The sequence below is a fragment of the Panthera leo genome, chromosome A3 (assembly GCF_018350215.1).
Source record: "Panthera leo isolate Ple1 chromosome A3, P.leo_Ple1_pat1.1, whole genome shotgun sequence".
Classification (NCBI taxonomy): domain Eukaryota; kingdom Metazoa; phylum Chordata; class Mammalia; order Carnivora; family Felidae; genus Panthera; species Panthera leo.
Genome location: NC_056681.1, coordinates 109,835,838 through 109,857,788, shown reverse-complemented (window position 1 = coordinate 109,857,788; position 21,951 = coordinate 109,835,838). Strand labels below are relative to the sequence as shown.

Below are 21,951 nucleotides of genomic sequence, written 5' to 3'. Positions count from 1 at the left end.
TTCTATTTACTCTCTGAGCACTGGGTAGTCCCTAAGGGTCTCGGAGCTAATGTGAAAAATGCAAGTGGTGTGGGGAGACGGGAGAAAGACTGCAGGCAGGATAATCAGAGAGGAGGCAGTTGAAGGACAAAGGGAGATGGAAGCCAACACTCGAGTGGTAGCTATGGAGCTCGTAAGAGTGAATGGATCTGGGCCTAATGTCCCAGAAAGAGTAAGAAGTTAAAAACCTAGCCCCAATCTACATATGTAAAGTTGCAGACAGTATTTGCATAAATGTTTAATATTCTTGAGAAAAAAACCCATAATAGTATTAGTAGGTATAGTGGAAAGAAAAAGAAAAAAACTGACTCATAATAACTACTGATTATCATTACCAAAATGCTAAATGCAATTGCATATTCTCCTGATATCTTTGAATAGAGCAACGTGAATTTTTATCTCTAAAAGCTGAAAGAATAGCTCTGATTTCTACATAATAACTGTTAAGGGTTTGGGTTTTTTTTTTTTTTTCTCTAAAATAAAATGATACTACACCCAGACAGCAGAATTAAAGAATTAAATATCAAATATGAATTAGGGTCTGTCAACTCCCTATTAGCATAACACTATATTTTATACTATTACAGTAAAATTGTTTGATCACCCAGCTCAGCATTAAACATAGAAGGTGTTCCAATAAAGACTAAAGCCCACGTGACAGCACTCATAATTCCGTCGTACCTTTCCCTTGGCATGAGGAATGCCCAATGGACACTGATGAACTCCACCTAACAGAGCAGCCATTGCAAAGCTGTATCCACTAACGGCTTCCGGTGACGTTTTCAAGTTGTTGAGCCGTTCTGCACACCTGTCTAGAAAGGGTGTCAACTGGAAAGGTAATGCCACAGCCACACAGCGCAAACACCATGCGGCAGCAAGCCGAGCAGCCATACTCGGATGAAGAAGCACGGAAGTCACAGTCTCCAAAAGTCCTAAAAAGAAATACTCAAAATATTACTCTTTAACGAAGTCCAATGATTCCATGAACTAGAAGACTACGTGTAACACAATGATTAAAATCATAATCATTATGGTTTTAGTCACATACATTCAGAACTTTGCCACAAAACACGTATCATCTCAGAAACAGCAGAGAACTTCAAAGAGACATTTTCTACAAAAGAGAGTATAATTACATCTAATAAAATACAAATGATGTAAAAATTAAATGAATATTTAACAAACGTTAGCCAATTATTACAAACTACCATGACGTCTTTGTCTCCCCAAACTTTCTTTCACTATTTATTCAACATTTACAATTACAGTGAATCTTAACTCAAATAAAACCCAACTGATCTAAATGATCTAAAAACTGCTAATTATGATGACAAGCAACTAATCAGGAGTTAAGTATCAGTCACACTTCTGACTTTCTTTTTTAAATAGTGAAAAGAATCCCAGCAAGTAAATGAATTCTCATACCTATAGATGCTTCCTGAATAAGAGGAGAGGCGGTAGCATTCAGGCTCTGCACCAGGCTCCCGAGCTCCTGGAGGGCACAGACCATCACATGCTGGCTTGCTGCAATGTCTGCCGCTCCAGATTTGTTTTCAGCACTAGTATCATTCACGACTGCTTCTGGAAACACACAATCACGTGTTTGATGTGGGTGAGTTAAATTGTGACATAATGTTTTTGATTTATACAACTGATACTTATTTTAAGTTTATTTATTTATTTTGAGAGAGACAGAGATAGGGCGAGTGGGGAAGGGGCAGAGAGAGAAGGAGAGAGTGAGAATCCCAAGCGGGTTCTGCACTGCCAGCACAGAGCCCAGGCGGGGCTCGAACCCATGAAGTTCTGAGATCGTGACCCGAGCCGAAACCAAGAGTCGGATGCTTAACCGACTGAGCCACCCAGGCGCCCCCTACAATTGGTATTTTTATATCAACATTTATGCCAGTTGATGTCTGCATGCTAAAAACTCTGTATGTAATTATTTCTTAGCAGAACACTTGTGTAATTAAATGATGAAGTGACTTAAAAACACTGATTAATGACATCATGACAGCACTTCAATACATACTGGGATATCTTGTCTGCTTTCAGGAATACACCTAGCTCTAGTAAGCAGTAGCAAATCACATTGTACAAAGCACTGGCTCTGGAGAAAGGAAACCTGGGTTCCTGTCCCATCTCCACCAGTCACGTCAGCTATGTGACTCTGGGCAAGATACTCCGCTGACCCGAGTCTTAAATTCCTCATCTGCTGAGAGGGTTAAGGGCCTATCTCAACGGGTACTGTGGTGATTAAAGAAGACAGCACAATGCTGCCCGCAATACATGTTCAGCAAATGTCAGCAGCCATTACTGTCACTTTATTATTATTGCTATCTCAAGTGCTGCAACACTGTCAAATTTCTGACTAGAAAGGAAGTAGATCTATAAGGAAACTGGCTTTAGAACTTCTTACTGAGATGTTCCTCAAAGCTCCTTTAGCTTTGGTGCCCCCTCCCCTGACCCTTCATTAGAATTAAAATGTATTTAACATAAAGACAACTGAAGATTCTTTGTCAAATTAATTGAGAATATATTCTGGCCCATAAATCCCAGACATATAGCATTACATTCAATTCTGCTTTTAAGATTGTTTAAATTTTTATTTATTTATTATTTACTTATTTTTAAACTAAAACTGTATACAAAACATTTAATTTATTGGTCTTTTTGGGGTATTTGATGTATCACCAGTGTCTTACAACTGAGCCACTAATCTTGTCGCTTCATCAACATTAACTGGCTCGTTTTCATGACACTGCTGAGGAATCAACTATTTCTGCAGAGGTTCAAGGGAAAGTCCTTTGGAGAAACATGCAAGTTCCTTTTGTATATCTACAAAAACTTTATTCACTCTGTTAACTTTTCCATCATTCACAATGTTTATCTTCTTAAGATTAGTGGTAACTGGTTTTGCTTTGTTTTTAGTCTTAAAATTTTTTGGCTGGCTATATGAAATCCATTCCTGGACCTTTGCCCTCTTAGTTTGCTCTTGGCCATTGTCTTCGATAACCCTGTGCAGCAACTGAAGCTCCAAGTGACGCCATCTGCACGCCTTGTAAGATTTTTTAAAAAATCAAATGGCTAGTCTGTTGCCTTAAGATTAAGACCCTTATGTGACTGTAAAACTTCCTTACCTTTATTGCATTCATTGTGTATTGACAGACTATAAAAATATATAATACCTAATTATGGAAGAGAATAGATTAATACACTACAGACTGTAATTTTCATTATGGACCTCTTTATTTTTACCTATTTCTGGACTTGGAAATGCATTAACTCCACCTTTTGATTACTAAACCATAAGCCCCTTGACCAGGTACTATCTATATCTGGTTTGCTATTTTATTCCCACAACCTGGCAGTGTTTCTGGCACTCAAACATTTCTTCCACACATCAATGTACAAGTATTTGTCAAGTTGTGAAACTAGGACTACTATTTTAAGATAACTAAAGAATGATGCCTCATTCATTTAAACACCCTTTAATTCACAATTCATAACTTTTAGTTAACCCTATACATTTAAAAATGGTTTGCTAAGTAAGCTATTATAAACAATGAAAGCTAGGGGTGCCTGGGTGGCTCAGTTGGTTAAGCGTCCGACTTCGGCTCGTGTCATGATCTCAGGGACTGTGAGTTCGAGCCCCATATTGGGCTCTGTGGTGACAGCTCAGAGCCTGAAGCCTGCTTCAGATTCTCTCTCTCCCTCTCTCTCTCTCCCCCTCCCTCACTCATGCTCTGTCTCTTTCTTTTCCTAAAAAAATAAATATTTTTAAAAACTTAAAGAAAAAAACAATCAAAACTATAACTATTTGTGAATTTACTTTTATGGATTTTAGAAAATGTTTAATATATATTCTCTAAATGTAAGTTACCGAGTATTCTCTATTCATGAAATTCTTATTTCTAAAGAGCACTAGTAGGCAATATAATTTGCATGATTAGAATTAATAAAACTGAACTGTCCAGAATTTATGTTTTACCTTATATAGTTCCCTAACTGGATTGCAAGCCAACTGGATTGCAAGAAACTTTTATGTCACTCATTATTCAAACCCTGAATTACTGCTTTGCAAATCTCAGATACTCAATATTTGTTAACTGAAAATTTTATAAATGGACATTTCTTTGAAAAGGATTTCTTTTAATTATGAATTACTGAGGTTTCACAGTGTATCCTCTGGTGGGCTAATAACCACATCTTCACAGTAAGCCTAGTAATGGAGGGAAAACAAACAAACAAACTTGTGTTTATAAAAAAAAAGGGTCCAAGCAGAAAAATTACAATAGACTGTTCCTTAAAGACAGCAAAGCACAGGGGCACCTGGGTGGCTCAGTCGGTTGAGCGTCCGACTTCAGCTCAGGTCACGATCTCGTGGTCTGTGAGTTCGAGCCCCGCGTCAGGCTCTGAGCTGATGGCTCAGAGCCTGGAGCCTGCTTCCGATTCTGTGTCTCCCTCTCTCTCTGCCCCTCCCCCATTCATGCTCTGTCTCTCTCTGTCTCAAAAATAAATAAATGTTAAAAAAAAAAAAAAAAAAAAAAAAAAGACAGCAAAGCACAATAGAGCTTACCAGGAGAGCTCTAACACCAGTATAGGTACTGGAAATAAAACAGAAAACCTAACCTTTCAAACACGCTACCAAAATCTGTAAAAATTCTATTTCACTGTAATGATGTTGTTTGAATAACAAAATAAGAGTCCTCAATAAAACTATTAAACACAGTCCAGAAAGTGACACGAATGAATCAGATCTATTATATTTATCAAGAATACTAATACAAAACTAAATGACTAATCAACCAGACACATCAAGATATCAATTCTTACCTACTGCTTTCATCTGTTTCCCAATAGCTTGGCATATTTCTTTGGCAGCTGCAATCTGGGCTTTTTCACCTAGCAAACTGCCCACGGTAGCTCTTAGGATAAAGGAGACACATCGTCTTGAGTACACAGCCTCTACGTGAGTTTGTGTTGCCCGAGGATGGGAGACCAGATCAAGTACGTGAGACAAGAATGTAGCAAAGCTACGCTCCAACCACTGACCACCCAACGTAGTCACAAAAACGACATATGCCTATAAATAAAGATACAACTTCAGATAAATTATATAAATGAACCGAAATTACAGATAAAGCAAACACAGAAATACATGATGACAGCACGCAAAATAACTTATATTTGAGCATAAGAGACTGTTAAAAACTGAGAACAAACTGAGGGTTGATGGGGGGTGGGAGGGAGGGCAGGGTGGGTGATGGGTATTGAGGAGGGCACCTTTTGGGATGAGCACTGGGTGTTGTATGGAAACCAATTTGACAGTAAATTTCATATATTAAAAAATAAAAAAAAATAAAAAAAAATAAAAAAAAATAACTTATATTTGAGATGAAAGTTGAGAAAATTGAAAACTTGAGACCTGGTGGATTAAAAACTGTCCTTAAGATAATAGCTTCATGAAAAAACACAAAAAGAGAATGGGGAGGGAAAGCTGAATTCACCCTAATACTGAGGAAGGTAAAAGGTTATAGGACTAAGAAAACTCGCACATCCTAAACAAACATGGACCTGGAAAATAGTTGCTTATGATAGTAAGATAAAAATGGCTTACTATTATTTTACACTTGTTTTAGGAACAATGTATAGCTGGAGTGATTTTGACTAAGATCACAAAGAAACATTTTATCTTATAATGTATTAATTATTCTTGGATCATTACCCATAATACCTTATTTGGTTAATTATTATTTTGAAATTATAATTCCAAGTCAGGATTCATTTCATAATTACACTGGTGATTAATCATTAATGATAATCCAATCAAAGTATTAACCAATATGGTTGGCTACAGGGTAGCTGGAGTACATTAACATCTAAATGCCTAAAGCTATTTGAATATAATTTCAAATAAAACTAAATTATTTTACATCTGATTTTCTGCCAAGTAAAATTTGGGAAAATGTTATTGGATACTTATATAAATATAGTAGACAAAGGCTTATTTACACATCATTAAGAATCTATCTTTCCATATAAGTGTGTAATTTGGAATCTGAATGTAATTCATTCATTTGGTAAAATAAATGTTTTGAAAGAAACCAGACAAGGTTAAAAACTTGGGTGTACTGTTACTTAGTAAGAATGTTCCATGAGATTTCATAAGCGATGCAAACAGAATTCTTTTATATGTATACATTACAAACCTGTGTGACTCCAACTCTCACTTCACGATTAACAGACCCTCCGACTTTTAACATTTCTCCACCACTCTTTAGAAAACCTGACCCTCCACGTAGAAATCCTGTGGCCATGAGTTCTAAGACTTCATCAAATGTCGCTCGCTTCACATTCTGCCGCATTACTTTCAGGAAGAAAAATAAATTCATAAGCAATATATCTTGCTATTAGTTGAGTAACACTTACAAATCTAGCTTAAAATTCAAGGAATTATTTTCAAGGATTCTTTACTACAAAGGAGATAGGGTCCTTTTGTTCTCTTACAGTCTTTACATTTACAATGTACTTGTAAAAATAAATTCAACTTTGAAGCTAAATGCTAGGAAACGGAATGAGCTAGATATTAAAGGTAATTCAATAAATTGATGTCAAAAATAGCTTAATAATACTGTTAACCTTGATATATGTAACACGAGGACAAAGCACACCCACAGCCCTCATTGATCACAGCCCTCATTCCCAGTTGAGGTGGACTCAAAGGAACTTTGTCAAGTACATGCTCTTTACACAATGGTTAGCAATAAATTAAAATGTCACTGGACTGCCGCTGACTTGCCCTCCCTTATACAGAGCTTCATATTTTACAAAGTCCTTTCACAAACAGCTACAAACATAATCCTCACAAAAAGTCTGTAGGAGAGGTATAAAGCTCATGATTAAGTATGTTAACTTTGGAATTTGGCTGCCTGGGTTTGAATTTCAGTTCTGACACTTAACAGAATATAAATTAATACAATCGCTCGACTTCCTTGTTTATAAAATAACAGTACTTATAGGGCTGCCTAGGTGGCCCAGTTGGTTGCATCCGACTTTGGTTTTGGCTCAGGTCATGATCTCACAATTCATGAGTTCAAGGTTCATGAGTTGGAGCTCCGCATCGGGCTCTCTGCTGTCAGCACAGAGACCGTTTCATATCCTCTGTCCCCCTCCCCTACCCCTCCCATGTGCCCGCATGTGCGCACACCCTCTCTCTCAAAAATAAACATTTAAAAGTAAATAAATAAATAATAGTACTTATAATTCACAGAGCTTTTGTGAGGATTAAATAAAACAATTTTGTTATACGCTTAATTCAGTGCCTGGCACAGAGAGCTTGGTAAATGTTACCTGTCATCATCATCTAATTGCACAGATTGAAATAATTGAAGATAAAGAGACTACAGCTCAGAGGGCTTCACGGCTAATTAACATAAGAGCCTGGACTTGAATCTATGACATCTGATTCTCCTTCTACTATATAGAGGTGAAGTAGGGGTGGGGACAGTAGCAAACGGTGGTTCAGAGCATCTACTCACAACCCTCCCTCACTGAGGCATCTCTGCGGAACTGTGAGGCACAGCACAAATCACATGACAAATCAATGATGCCTCTGATTCTGCTTAAAATAGTCATCAAAAACAAAAAAACAAACAAAAAAAAAACCAAATACTGTACTATAAGAAGGGTCTACTCACAGAGATTGAAAGAAAGCATATAAAGTGCCAGACTCTGGTCCCTTGACGATTACACAATACCATTTCATAAATCTTACTTGCTTATATATCCAGTATACTTGATATATATTATCTTGTATGTTAAAACCATAAAAAATGCCTATATTAAGAAAAATTCCATTTGGGTAGTAGACAAAGATACTCAACAATTTAAAACTTTAAAGTGGCTTGCCCCTAAGAAAGAACTCTCTCAGATGAATTCCATATACCTTCAAGTATCTGTTATAATGTACATTAGGGGCTGGCAAACAATACCTGTTGCCTGTTTTGGCATCAATGCTGTAGCCATGACTGTTCCTAAGAGTTTAGACACTGCCACTCGAACCCCATAATTTGAGTTTTCCAAAGCCTTAAAGCAGAGAGTGGCAATATTTTCCAGTTCAGCAGTCCACATGAACACAGCTTCATTCTGTAGTTCTAGTAGACACTGGAATTAAAAAAAAAGAAAAGAGAAAAAAAAAATAAAGTACATCCTAGAACTTCCACTTCCATAAATATAATAAGAATCAGATTTACTCTTTCTCCTGAAATAACTAAAAAAATTAAATTAAAATATATGAAACAATAGTTTTCAAGACACTGGACATCAGGCAATGAAGCACAGTGAGCCTTAGGAGATGGAAAATAAAGTTAACCCTATAATTGTCCCAGCTTACTGCCTTGAGTTTTCAGTACTTTGGAGAACATATTTAACAGTAACTCTTATATTAGAAAGAAGAAAAGTCTTAAATCAATAGCCTCAGCTTCCCCTTAAGAAACTAGATGATGCAGAGCAAATTTAGCACAAAGTAAGCAGGGAAAAAAAGAGAATAATAAAGATAAAGGAGCCAAAGTAGAAAACCGAAAAGAAAAACAGAAATAAAACCAAAAGCTGCTTATTTGTGATGACCAATCAATTTGACAAATCTCTAGCCAGACAAATGAAGGAAAAAGGGAGAAGACACAAATCACCAGAATCAGGAATGAAAAAGGTCACATCATTACAGATTCAATATATATTAAAAGAACAAATAGAATATTATAAACAACTTGATGCCAATAAATTTGACAACTTAAATGAGATAGATAACTCACTGAAGAAGAAATATATAACCTAAATAGCCCAATATTGATTTTTAAAATTGAATTTGTATACAAGTAAAACTGGGAAAACTAAACAAGATCAATGGATTGTGTCAATGTCAACACTGTATTAAACTAGTTGTAATATTGTACTATATTTTTGCAAGATATTACCATTGGAGGGAACTGGTTAAAAGTTTATAAAGACTTCTCTATATTACTTCTTATAATTGCATGTAAATCTACAATTATCTTAAAGTAAGAAGTTTAACTCAAAAACAGCAACAACAAAAACAACACAAGAAATCAAGTATAAAACAAAAGGCATTTGACAAAATCCAACATCCATTCCTGCTAAAACCTCTTAGCAAGCTAGGAATATGGGGGCACTTCCTCAATTTGGTAAAAGTCATCAAGAAAAACCAACACTTAACACTAAATGGCAAAGTACTGAATATTTTCTCCTTAAGGATCTGGAATAAGACATGGATCTTTGCTCTCATGTTTTTGTTTTTGTTTTTAATGTTTTATTTATTTTTGAGACAGAGAGAGAGAGAGAGAGAGAGAGCGAGCAGGGGAGGGGCAGAGATTGAGGGAGACACAGAATCCTAAGCAGGCTCCAGGCTCTGAGCTGTCAGCACGGAGACCAACGTGGGGCTCAAACTCACGAACCATGAGATCACGACCCGAGCCAAAGTCAGACACTTAACCAACTGAGCCATCCGGGCGCCCCTTTGCTCTCATGTTTTTAATTCAACATTGTACTGAAGGATTTAGCCAGAGCAAGAGACACCCATGTTGGAAAACAAATAAAACTGCCTTTATTCTTAGACAACATGATTGTCTATGTAGAATATCTGACAGAATCCATTAAAAGAGCTGACAGAACTTATAAGTCACTTAGCAACACTGACAGATACAAGGTCAATATACAAAAACCAATTGTATTTCTGTGTTAGCAATGAACAATTAGAAATTAAAATTTTAAAAATTAATACCATTTAAAATAGCATCAAAAATATAAAATGCTTAAGAATAAATCTGACAAAAGATGTACACGACCTACACCTAGACTCCACAAAGTGTTGTTAAGAGAAAACAAAGACCTAAATAAATGGAGAAATATATCATATTCAAGGGTTAGAAGATTTAATATTGTTAAGATGTCAACTCTTCCATGGATAAAGAAGATGTGGTTATATACACATGTGTATATATATGTGTATATATACATATACATATACATATACATATACATATATACATATATATGTGGAATATTACTCAGCCAAAAAAAATGAAATCTTGTCATTTGCAATCACATGGATAGAGCTAGAGCATATTATGCTAAGTGAAATAAGTCAAAGAAAGACAAATACCATATTATTTTACTCATATGTGGAATTTAAGAAACAAAACATATGAACAAAGGGGAAGGGGGGGAGAGAGAGGGAAGCAAACCATAAGAGACTCAGTGATAGAGAACAAACAGGGTTGATGGAGGGAGGTGGGGGGGGGGGAATGGACTAAATGGCTAATGGGTATTAAGGAGGGTACTTGTGATGAGCACTGGGTGTTATATATAAGTGATGAATCACTAAATTCTACTCCTGAAACCAATATTACACTATATGTTAACCAACCAGAATTTAAATAAAAATGTGAAAACGAAAAAAAAAAAGGAAAAAAGATATCAACTCTTCCTAAATTGATGTATAGATTCATTGCAAAATACCAGCATGAATCAGAATCCTAGCATGTTATTTTTCTACAAACTGATAAATTCTAAAATTCATATGGAAATGCAAAGAGCCTAGAATACTATTTTGAAAAAGAACACAGTTGGAAGGTTAATACTACCTAGTTTCAAGACTTATGAAGGTACAGTAATTACGATAGTGTTATTGACATCAAAATAGATCAATAGAACATAAGAGCCCAAAAATAGACCCATACATTTATGGACAATCAACTTTCAACAAAGGTTCAAATGCAAGTTAGGTGAAGAAAGCATAGTGTTTTCAACGTGGTAGTGGAACAAGTGAATATACGTGTGCAAAAAAGAAAAAAACGAAAAAAAGAACTTTGATTCATACCTTGTACCATATTAAAAAAATAACTCAAAATGGATCATAAAAGAAAGAACTTCGATTCATACCTTCCACTATATTAAAAAATTAACTCAAAATGGAGTGTATATCTAAGTATAAAACTACTAAATTTCTAGAAGGAAACATAAGAGAAACTTTCAGTTAGGAAATTTTCTTAAGATACAAAACCAGCAGTATGGTCTATATAAGAAAAATTGGTAAATTGGACTTGGACGAAATTCAAAACTTCTCTTCTTAGAAAAGCACTATTTAGAGAATGAAAAGACAGTCCACAGCTGAGAAAAAAATATTTACAAATCATGTATCTGATAAAGGAATACATAACAAAACGATAAAGTACTATCAAAACTCAATAATAAGAAAACTCCATAAAACAATGGGCAAAGGATTTGAAGAGATTCTTCACCAAAGAAGGTATGGATGGCAATAAGCACATCAAAATATGTGTCTGTTTTTGTGCCAATACCATGCTGTCTTGATGATTACAGCTTTGTAGTAGAGGCTAAAGTCTGGGATTGTGATGCCTCCCACTTTGGTCTTCTTCTTCAATATTACTTTGGCTATTCGGGGTCTTTTGTGGTTCCATACAAATTTTAGGACTGCTTGATCTAGCTTTGAGAAGAATGCTGGTGCAATTTTGATTGGGATTGCACTGAATGTGTAGATTGCTTTGGGTAGTATTGATATTTTAACAATATTTCTTCCAATCCATGAGCACGGATTGCTTTTCCATTTCTTTGTATCTTCTTCAATTTCCTTCATAAGCTTTCTATAGTTTTCAGCATACAGATCTTTTACATCTTTGGTTAGGTTTATTCCTAGGTATTTTATGATTCTTGGTGAAATTGTGAATGGGATCAGTTTCTTTATTTGTCTTTCTGTTGCTTCATTATTAGTGTATAAGAATGCAACTGATTTCTGTACATTGATTTTGTATCCTGCAACTTTGCTGAATTCATGTATCAGTTCTAGCAGACTTTTGGTGAAGTCTATCAGGTCTTCCATGTATGGTATCATGTCATCTGCAAAAAGTGAAAGCTTGACTTCATCTTTGCCAATTTTGATGCCTTTGTTTTTCTCTTGTTGTCTGATTGCTGATGCTAGAACTTCCAACACTATGTTAAACAACAGCAGTGAGAGTGGCCATCCCTGTCGTGTTCCTGATCTCAGGGGGAAAGGAAATTTACCCAAGGGATGCAAGAGTGCTGATGCATAGGGGCACTTGTACTCCAATGTTTATAGCAGCACTCTCAACAATAGCCAAATTATGGAAAGAGCCTAAATGTCCATCAACTGATGAATGGATAAAGAAATTGTGGTTTACATACACAATGGAATGCTACTTGGCAATGAGAAAGAATGAAATATGGCCTTTTGTAGCAACGTGGATGGAACTGGAGAGTGTTATGCTAAGTGAAATAAGTCATACAGAGAAAGACAGATACCATATGTTTTCACTCTTATGTGGATCCTGAGAAACTTAACAGAAGACCATGGCGGAGGGGAAGGAAAAAAAAAAGTTAGAGAGGAGGGAGCCAAACCGTAAGAGACTCTTGAAAACTGAGAATAAACTGAGGGTTGAGGGGGGGTGGGAGAGAGGGGAAAGTGGGTGATGGGCGTTGAGGAAGGCACTTGTTGGGATGAGCACTGGGTGTTGTATGGAAACCAATTTGACAATAAATTTCATGTAAAAATAAATAAACAAATAAATAAATGATAAAAAAATATGCTCATCATTAGTCATTAGGGAAATAGAAATTAAAGCCACAATGAGATGTGTGTACATATATACAAGAATGGCTAAAATGAACAAGCATGACTAACCAAATGTTGGTGAGGATGTGGAGGAATTAGAAATCTCATACATTGCTGGTGGAAATGTAAAATGGTACGATTACTTTGGAAAATCGTTTGGCAATTTTTTAAAAAATGAAACACAAATCTATCATAGGATCCAGTTATTCTACTCCTGGGTATTTACCCAGGTAAAATGAATGCATATGTCCACACAAAAATTTGTACACAGATGTTCATAGCTTTTTTTGTAATAGTCTACACTGGAAGCAACTCAAATGTCCCTAACCGGTAAAGGAATAAACCAACTGTAGTACATCCACACAATGAAATACTACTCAGCAATGAAAAGAAAATGAACTATTGACACATGTGTAACAATATAGATGAATCTTAAAATAATTACATTGAGTGAAAGAAGGCAGACCCCTCCCCCAAAAAAAAGAGAGAGAGAGAGAGAGAGAGCACATACCACATGATTCCATTTATACATAATTTTATAAAATGAAACTAACCCACGGGGACAATAAGCATACTATCATATTTTAAAACTTAAAAAAAAAAAAAAAAAAAAAAGAGCAAGCAGGAGAAGGAACAGCATTATAAAGTGGCCAAGCACTAACCTTGGCAACTGCACACCGAACAGCCATTGACCGGTCAGTCAAGAGGGATCTGGCATTCTTGTAAATATCACGATGAGAGGAAGCTGCCGCACCTCCCAGTCCGTTCAGAACTTTCTGTAGACTCATTAGGATTTCACTTCGCCCTTGAGACTAGAAGTGAACATAAATCAAACTGAAAACTTTGTTGCAAAACAAATTCCATGTTTAAACAAGAACATACCAAAACACAACAGTTTTCTGGGCTTCCTGGTCTCATAGTCTTACCTTTAAATTGTAAACAGTAAGTAATGAAAAGCAAAATAAAATAAAGTATCCTAGAAAGTATCTGAAAGGTAAGAGTAGTTATTAATTTCAATTAAGTAATACCTTTCTGAGAAATTAGGTTACAACTAGAAAACATATTCTAATGTTTCCACAATATGTTGAAGTGCAGCTTAATGAGAACATGAAAACAAATTCAAAAACTTCACTATAAGTGTATCTCAAGGATCCAAAACCTCAGAATGTGAATGGTTAAGCAAAACAGTAGTTAAGTAATATAGGCATTCTAAGAGAAGAACCATCCAACACATTTAAAAAATGTGTCACAGAGATATGCTAAACCTTCACCTTTTTGTTGTTCCTGTTTTCATACTCTTACACTTATTCAAACACAGATCTCTTCCACTAGACTTGATGACGTCAGGGACCACATCTTGTTCATCTTTATGTGCTTACTACCTGACAGTATGTCCTCAATCATTGTTTAATAAATGAATGGACAAATGATTCCCAGAAGAAGGGTTGTCCAAGAAACCTTTACTTTTCCGAGATGAAGGAATTAGACTGTGAGAGTCCAGGGCTTGGTCCAGTTTTAGTCAACACCAAGTTGATAAGGAACTTTCAGAAGTAACACGAAATTGACATCACAAAATAGAACTATTTTTACTAAATAGCAGCTGCTGTGGGTTGAATAGTGTCCTCCGAAAAGATTAGTTCAAGTGTTAAGCCCCATTACCTGTGCAGACGACTTGATGTGGAAATAAGGACTTTGCGGATGAAATAAAAACAAGGTCATACTCTATTGAAGTGGCCCTACTCCAATAATTGGCATCCTCATAAGAAAAGAAGAATTTGGATGCAGAACACAGGTACGGAGGGAGAACACTATGTGACAACAGAAGTAGAAATTAGAAATGTGTCTATAAATCAAGGAATACCAAGGAACAACAAGGAACTGCCAGCAACCACTGGAAGAAAGCAAGCAAGGATTCTTCACAAGTCTTCAGAAAAAGCATGGCCTTGCCAAACACATTGATTTGGGATCTTAGCTTCCAGAACTGTGAGACAACAAATTTCTGTTGTTTTAAGTCCCCATGGTCATTCATTACCCTGGGCAACTCTTGGAGCCTAATACATTAATTATGACAAATAAAATGGCAATGCAAAAATATCCATAGGGCTAAATAAAAAATAATAAGTAAACCTATTTTTGCCCAGGTGCCAAGGAAAAGCATTCTTTTCCTTCGCACTGAAATATAAGGTAATATACATTAAAGAAGGGGCAAGCGATGTATTTTTTTGCAAGTAATAATCTTAAATTGCCTTCTTGCTAAGTACTAGGAGTACCACAGTGACAGGAAAAAAAGGCAAACATATTTTTAACTGACATCTAACTCCTGCCAAAAGCAAAACATTTAAATAATATTTGTTGTAAAACTTACCTCTGCACTTTTCAGAGATTTCAAAAGATTATTCACTGTTTCTGGAAATGCACTTCCTAACATTCTCCCCATTTTTTCATAAAATGCTCCAACACAAGCCACTGCAGCCCTGTAAGAAGTGATGCTTTCACTGGTCACTGTTCAGGTTAATAAAACAATTTTCATGATACCTTTCTCATTTTCAGAAATCAATTTGTATTTGTGCAGGACACTTTTGGCTACAAATCCTTAATTTTCAGCTTTCAAAAACACCTTGTTTACCTACCTATTCATTACGATCACAACAAATACTACCATTAATCGAACTGTACTGTTAGGAATACAAGAGAAGAAATATATTTATGTAAGAAATCCTACCCATCCTTTGGAAAAAAAAACGAAGTTTTCCTTTCATGAAAACTTCCCAAATTATGTCAATCCACAACGATTCCTTCTCTTCTCTCATTATATATAACACTCCATGTCAACTATTCATTTTCACAAAATTATGTTATTTACTGTGTTGTGACTTGACCATTTATGTGACAAGCATAAGCTTTGAAGTCTGGCAGATCTATGTCTAAATCCTAGGACCCGCCACCTAATAGCTATGGGTCCTGAGCAAGTTACTGAGGCAGAAACATTAAATATGCTCACTTCACTATCACATATGTAATAAATAACAGAATCATGGAATCAACCTTCATCTGTTTGACTCTAAATCCTGTGCATTTTTCAATACTCTCCAGGCTGATAACAAAACTAAAAATGACTGAGGTCACATGCCAGAATATTCAGGGAATTCCTACACAGAATCCATGAATCCACTGGAAATACATATGAATAATATGCAATATGTAATAAATTCTACTTAAGCAGAACTAGAAAACCATGTGTGGATTTGCTAAGTGGTGGAGAACTAAACCATCAAAGTTTAGTTTCAAATTCCAAATTAAACTGGAAAGCACTGGTGCTCTCTAATCTCTTCCAAAACTTTTGAGATCTACATCTATCCTAAACAACACAGAATCTAATCACAACATACCTATGCAGTTGAAAACAGACTTAAAAATCAGTGTCCAGGTTCAGAATAATGTCCCTGTTTCCTCTGTAAGCTATTAAACTGGCCCAGGCCCCTTGCATGGTGTTCTAGAGATGTATCTCTGGCCAGTCTGTGTTCTCAAACAGTAACTCTTTCTAGGTAACTATCCATACCAAAGAGTTCTACTTGCCAAAAGCTACGTTCTCAACTCAGGGCTCTGATATCCAGACCACGACTTCCAACTACCGACTATACACACTGTCCCTTGGATATTGCCTCCTGTCCTGCAAGTCAGCACACCCAGAACTGAACTTCTCATCTTTCCCTCATGACTTGTTCCCTCCTCTACTTTGCATCTTTCTGAAAAACTCTGTAAAGTATAAAGAACCTACTTCTGTTTCCAATGAGAAGTTTCCTTTGCCTAGAAAACAGGTTGGCAAACTACTGCCTGCAGGCCGAATCTGACCCATTATCCAGCCTGCCACCTGGTTTTGTAAATAAAGTTTCAATGGAACACAGCTATGTTCATTTATTTACATACAGTCTTGGGCAGAGGCGAGTAGTTGCAACAGAAATGTATATATGGTCCTATAAGCCAAAAATAGTTATTACCTGGCTCTTTTTCATGAAGTCTGTCAATCCCTGGCCTATCACATCCACCTTCCCTTCTTCCCATCTAACCACTTACTTGACTATTTCCATGTGTCCTTCCCTGTTGTTGATCTTCTTTGGCCGATGCTTTGTTGAGAAGCCTTCCTGACACTGCTCTCCGCTCACACCACAGCTAAGCTTATTTAGGTGTCATTTCCCCTCCCCACCCCACCCTGGACAACACTCCTCACTGTACTCTAACTGCTGATTTTCTTATTTGACCCTTTCATAGGACGTACCCCATTGCCATTATTCTTAAGGCTTGCTCTGAAAATGTCTGTCTTTGACCCAAACCACAAGTTCGAGCCACGAGTTGGGTAAGCCCTTAATTTAGAGGTCATCATATTTGCAGGCAAAATGGTCTCTGTCTCAGCTATTCAATTCTGCCATTATAACATGAGAGCAGCTACCACCTGAATGAATATGTCTGTATTCCAATAAAACTTTATTTACAAAATAGGCAGCAGGCTGGATTTGGCCTGTGGGCTAGTTTGCCCATTCCTGCCTTAATCCCATCACTTAGAAATTCTTGACTTTTCTATCTCAGTCAAGAATATTCTCTCCATCCAAATTTACCAAGAGATCGCTGTGCAAATTGCGGACACCACACCAATTCTCTGTAGTTTACTGAAAAGTCCCAGGGGCGATGAAACACATATTGAAAAAGAAACCCTTCCCCAGACCTACTTAGAGCTTTCATTGTCAAGCAGCATGCCTCAGGTTCCATTGACCTTGGGGTCTTTATGATCAGTAGTCCCTTATTAAGATAAGTTACTCTAAAAAAACCAAAACGTCAAATTAAGTACTTACAGTTTTGTTGGTAAGTAGGCTGCAGTGTCATCTTTATTTCTGATAATATCATTACATTTATCAAGTGTTTGAAAAACAGTAAAAGTATCCCCAATGCTATAAAGGGCTGCCAGATTTTTAGCTAACAATTTTCGTGTAGGTGGTCCAGGTGAACTACTTATTAATCCAGTTAATTGTTCAACAAGTTTTTTCTGTTTTTCCTTTACGTCAGTCTGTTATAAAAAATAAAGAACATTATCAGCTTTTTTCTTATGTGTGCTTTCATTACCTTTCAATCAAAATAAAAAATACTCAAAAGTTAAAATCTATATTACATTAGGCATAAAACCATAAATGAAAATGTTCAAGATAAGGAAAAGTTTGGTAAGAAATGAACCATTCTTGGGGCACCTGGCTGGCTTAGTCCGTCGGGCATGCAACCCTTGATCTTGGGGTTGTAAGTTCAAGCCCCACACTGGGTATAGACATTACTTAAAAGTAAAGTCTTAAAAAGAATAAATGAACCATTCTTTCCTAAATGTTATCCTTCGTTCCCCTCCAATACCAAAAATTTAGCTGCTAATACAAGTGACTGCTCTAGATGAAAAAGTTTCCACACCAACTTACTAAGAAACCAACAGTCAAAGGATGTAAAATATTGGGTACGTGGACAACTGACATCTTAGAACCTAGCTAGGCTGCCCTGTAAAAGCCAAGTCAGCAGTTCATAAGACACAGGTCCGTGAAGGAAACCAAAAGAAACTCTAGGAGCCCTAGGCAGTAAAAAAAGATATTCAAATAGACTCATAGTCAATACTGAGAGTTCATTAATTCATTCATTCATTCAAGAAATGCTTATTGTGCACTTATTATATGCCAAGCACTATTCTAGGCACTGGGATGAAACAGTGAACACAACAAAGTCTCTGCCCTTGTGAGTTTATATTCTAGTGGGGAGAGGCAAAGTTTACCGAGTAAACAAATGAATAGTGTGAGTTCTTACTGTTTTGTTCAGATTAGTAAGAAAAGGCCTCTCTAAAAAGAAGCGAAGGTGTGAGCTATGCAGATATTGAGAGAAAAATATTCCAAGCAGGAGAAACAAGGGCAAAGGCCTTGAGGTGGGAACTTGCTTGGGCGAGGACAGCAAGAAGGCCAGTCTGGCTGGCAGAGAGTCAGAGAGAGGAAGTAATGAGAGATGAAGTCAGAAGAATAGAAAGGACCAGATTGTATAGCCCCTTATACACCATTGTAAGAATTTTCTATTTCATCCTGAGAATCTGAAGCATAAGAGGTACATGATCAAAATGTTTTAACAGGCACATTCTGACTACTGAGTGAAAAATACTCCACAAGGTCCATGGTCAGAAGCATAGTGAGCATTTAAGAAGGTGTTGCAATGATCCAGATGAGAGAGGAGGGTGGGAACAATGGAAATGATAACAAATAATTCAATTCTGGACACGTTTAGTGGATAGAACCCTTAGGATTTGCTGATAAATATGATGCGAAATTTCCAAAAGAAAGAAGAATGACTCTAAGGTTTATGACCTGAGCAACTGGAAGGAAGAAATGGTTGTTTCCTGAGATGGTGACCACTGAGGAAAGGACAGGTTTGGAACGGAGAAATCAAGAATTTAACTTCGTATATGTTAATTTTGGGATGCTATTTAAAAGAGAAAGAGGTAGTTGGAGATCTGCAAGTCATTACTGTATAGATGGTAGCAAAAATCATGAAATTAGATGATATCATTGCGGGAATAAATATTTGTATATACTCTTCACAACAAAATAAAATACCTATTAAGTGTTTCAAGAGAGAAGATCAACTATGTCAAAAGCTGCTGATGGTCAACTAAGATGGAATACTGACCATTGGCTGGAACAATGTGAGATCACTGATGACTGGACAAGAGCCATTTCAGTGAAATGGATGCAGCAAATACTCAGTTGGAAGGGGTTTAAGAGAAAATAGAGACTTCTAGCTAAGGGCCATAAGTGAATCCATGCATTAACTTTGTCTTTCCAGAAATACTAGTAAAACTATATTAAAGGGCAACCACACACACACACACACACACACACACACACACACACAAATGCACAAATCCACAAGAGCAAAGAAAACAGGAAAAAAATCAACAGAATATACAGAAGCCAGGTACCCCCAATGGGCAAAGCTGAGAAGAGACGCAACTTACAACACAGAATCCCATGAAGCTCATGTCTGTTTTGCTGTTGTTGTTTGAAGCTCCAGGTGCTTATGGAGGAGGGAGTGAATTATGCCTGGAACTGGAGGAAATGGTTGAGAGTCTAGAAGTTGTAAGACTCTCATACCTCTCTCCTCCATTCGGGACTTAGGAAGCTCCAGCACAGCTGTGGGCTGGAAAAACTGTACTGAAAACAGGGGATTAAACGGAAGTTTTCATACTGGATGTTGAAGCCTGGAGCCTTCTCCCCAAATTCCTAGAATCTAGGCAGCTAGTGATATGCCCTAGGACACTAGAGTAGAAAAGTCTCTTCCTGGGAATGACTAGCCAAGGGAAATCTATGATGCCAATGCCAGGGGTTCTTCAAACCACAGGACTGGCCTACAGTGAAGCACAGTTAACAAACTTCACCCTGCCCAGGAAACGTACTACTCATTCTTAAATTTGAGCAGACAGCCAAACATTATCAGATATTTGAGGAAAGTATCTAATTTTAAAGACAGAAAACAAAACACATAATGAAAAGCAAGAAGGCTAAAACAGACTACGTAGGAAGAAGAAAACAGAAAAAAAGCCACCCCATTATAACTCCTCAGAGAGATAAGTGAAGATATTGGGATTGCTAGACAGCGTGGAGGGACCATTTGCAAGGTGGAGATAAGTGAATTTAAAAGTCATATAATCATATTTTTCTCCAGTCACATTCAGTTGTTCGGGTAGAGACATGAAGTAGGCAAAGAGCTAGGTTCAAATGAGATTCTGGTTTTGCCACAAAATAGAAAAAGACCAGACAAAAATTTCTATTACTGTGTTATATTCTCAATTCCATAAGTGACCCACAACCTTTCCAAAACATAATGTGTGCTCCCTTACAAAGCATGAACATATAATACTCTTCATTATGTAAATCCAGCTGGGAAAAAAAGCAATACTATACCTTGTTGGCAGCGACCAATACTTTATCAAGAAATCTCAACCATTCAAAGATAAAAACTGGTCTCTTTGCTTCAGTGATTTGAGCCAAAGCTTCTTCATTTAGCAATAAACTGTGGGCCAGCTCCATTACTGAAGTTTAAAAGTCACACCTTAACGAATCAAGAAATACTTGTAAGGATTTTTTTTTAATGTTAAAAGTCAAAGCTTAGTGAATGCAACCACTAAGAATTGAAAAGTGTGGTTTTACTTCTCATTTCATTTGCGGGAAATTTACATTACTTCTTTGAGGCAAAACCCAAGAACCTAATTCTAAAGAACAAGGGTAAAACAAAAACAAACATAAATGAGTCATGCTTGGTGAAGAATGAAAAAAGGAAAATTTAAATCAATACTGCAAATAACAGGGCGTCTGCCTGGCTCAGCCAGTACAGCATGCGACTGTTGAACTCGGGGTCCTGGGTTTGAACGCCACGTTGGGCATAGAGATAGCTTTTTAAAAAAAATATTGCAAAGAAGACGTTATTCCAAAAGAAATATGCCTAGCAAAACATATGTCATTAACCCATTCCACGAATGGGAAAACCACGGCACCAAGATCATACACCGGTTGGGCCTGACAATCCACCCTCCTCTTTTCTCGCCCACGGCTCAGTGCACAGCACCCTTACCCTCCCCTGGCGCAGGACGACGTCAAAACTCCCAGAATAAAGATTTCACACTGGAAGTCTCCAACAAGAGTCTTCCTACGGTGACGGGATGGGGAAGGCCAGATCCCCGTGGCCGAAGATTTAGTGACAACCCCGGGCGGTCGGGGAAATGCAGCCCACAAAGGCTGCGCGCGCTGCGGGTCTGGGTTAGCCCGGCTACTCCGAGGACCGCCGTAGCGCAGCGCCCGGCCTGGGGGGAAATGTTAAGAGGCCGCCGCAGGCCTCGCAGGAGCCACTTAGGGCTGTCAACGACAGGAGGCAGTGACTCGGAACCAAGCCCGGAGCCTGAGAAAGAAAAATGTTCCCTACGAATTCGATTTTCCTCCCCAGTCCTCTGAAAACATACGGGGGGGACAGGGGTGTGTGTGCGTGTCACCGTGCGTGCTTTGGCCGCAACGGGGATGGCCTCACCTGCTAGTCTGGCAGGGGCTGAACAGCTGAGTTCCGGGGCCAGAAGCAGCTGCCAAACGACCCGGATGCCCCGCCTCCCGCACGCCTGCCAGCAGGAAACGAGAGGAGAGCGCGTGCGCGGAAGGCTCGTGTTGCGCAAGCGCACTAACTACATCCTCCTG

At 37.5% G+C, this 21,951-nt stretch overlaps 1 protein-coding gene and 1 pseudogene across 1 annotated transcript in view; both read right to left on the bottom strand.

The window, feature by feature from the left end:
• HEATR5B (HEAT repeat containing 5B) overlaps window positions 1-21,865 on the bottom strand; it is a 98,434-nt gene extending 76,569 nt beyond the window's left edge. The window contains exons 1-10 of the mRNA XM_042933251.1: window positions 21,791-21,865; window positions 20,674-20,821; window positions 17,551-17,762; window positions 15,069-15,177; window positions 13,366-13,515; window positions 8,031-8,202; window positions 6,249-6,406; window positions 4,873-5,122; window positions 1,465-1,620; window positions 721-971 (exon numbers count right to left, since the gene is read on the bottom strand). Coding sequence (XP_042789185.1) covers window positions 721-971; window positions 1,465-1,620; window positions 4,873-5,122; window positions 6,249-6,406; window positions 8,031-8,202; window positions 13,366-13,515; window positions 15,069-15,177; window positions 17,551-17,762; window positions 20,674-20,799 — 1,584 coding nt within the window. The 5' untranslated portion in view covers window positions 20,800-20,821; window positions 21,791-21,865. The remainder of the gene's footprint in view (window positions 1-720; window positions 972-1,464; window positions 1,621-4,872; window positions 5,123-6,248; window positions 6,407-8,030; window positions 8,203-13,365; window positions 13,516-15,068; window positions 15,178-17,550; window positions 17,763-20,673; window positions 20,822-21,790) is intronic.
• Window positions 2,738-3,139, bottom strand: LOC122216428 (annotated as a pseudogene).
• Window positions 21,866-21,951: the final 86 nt, after the last annotated feature.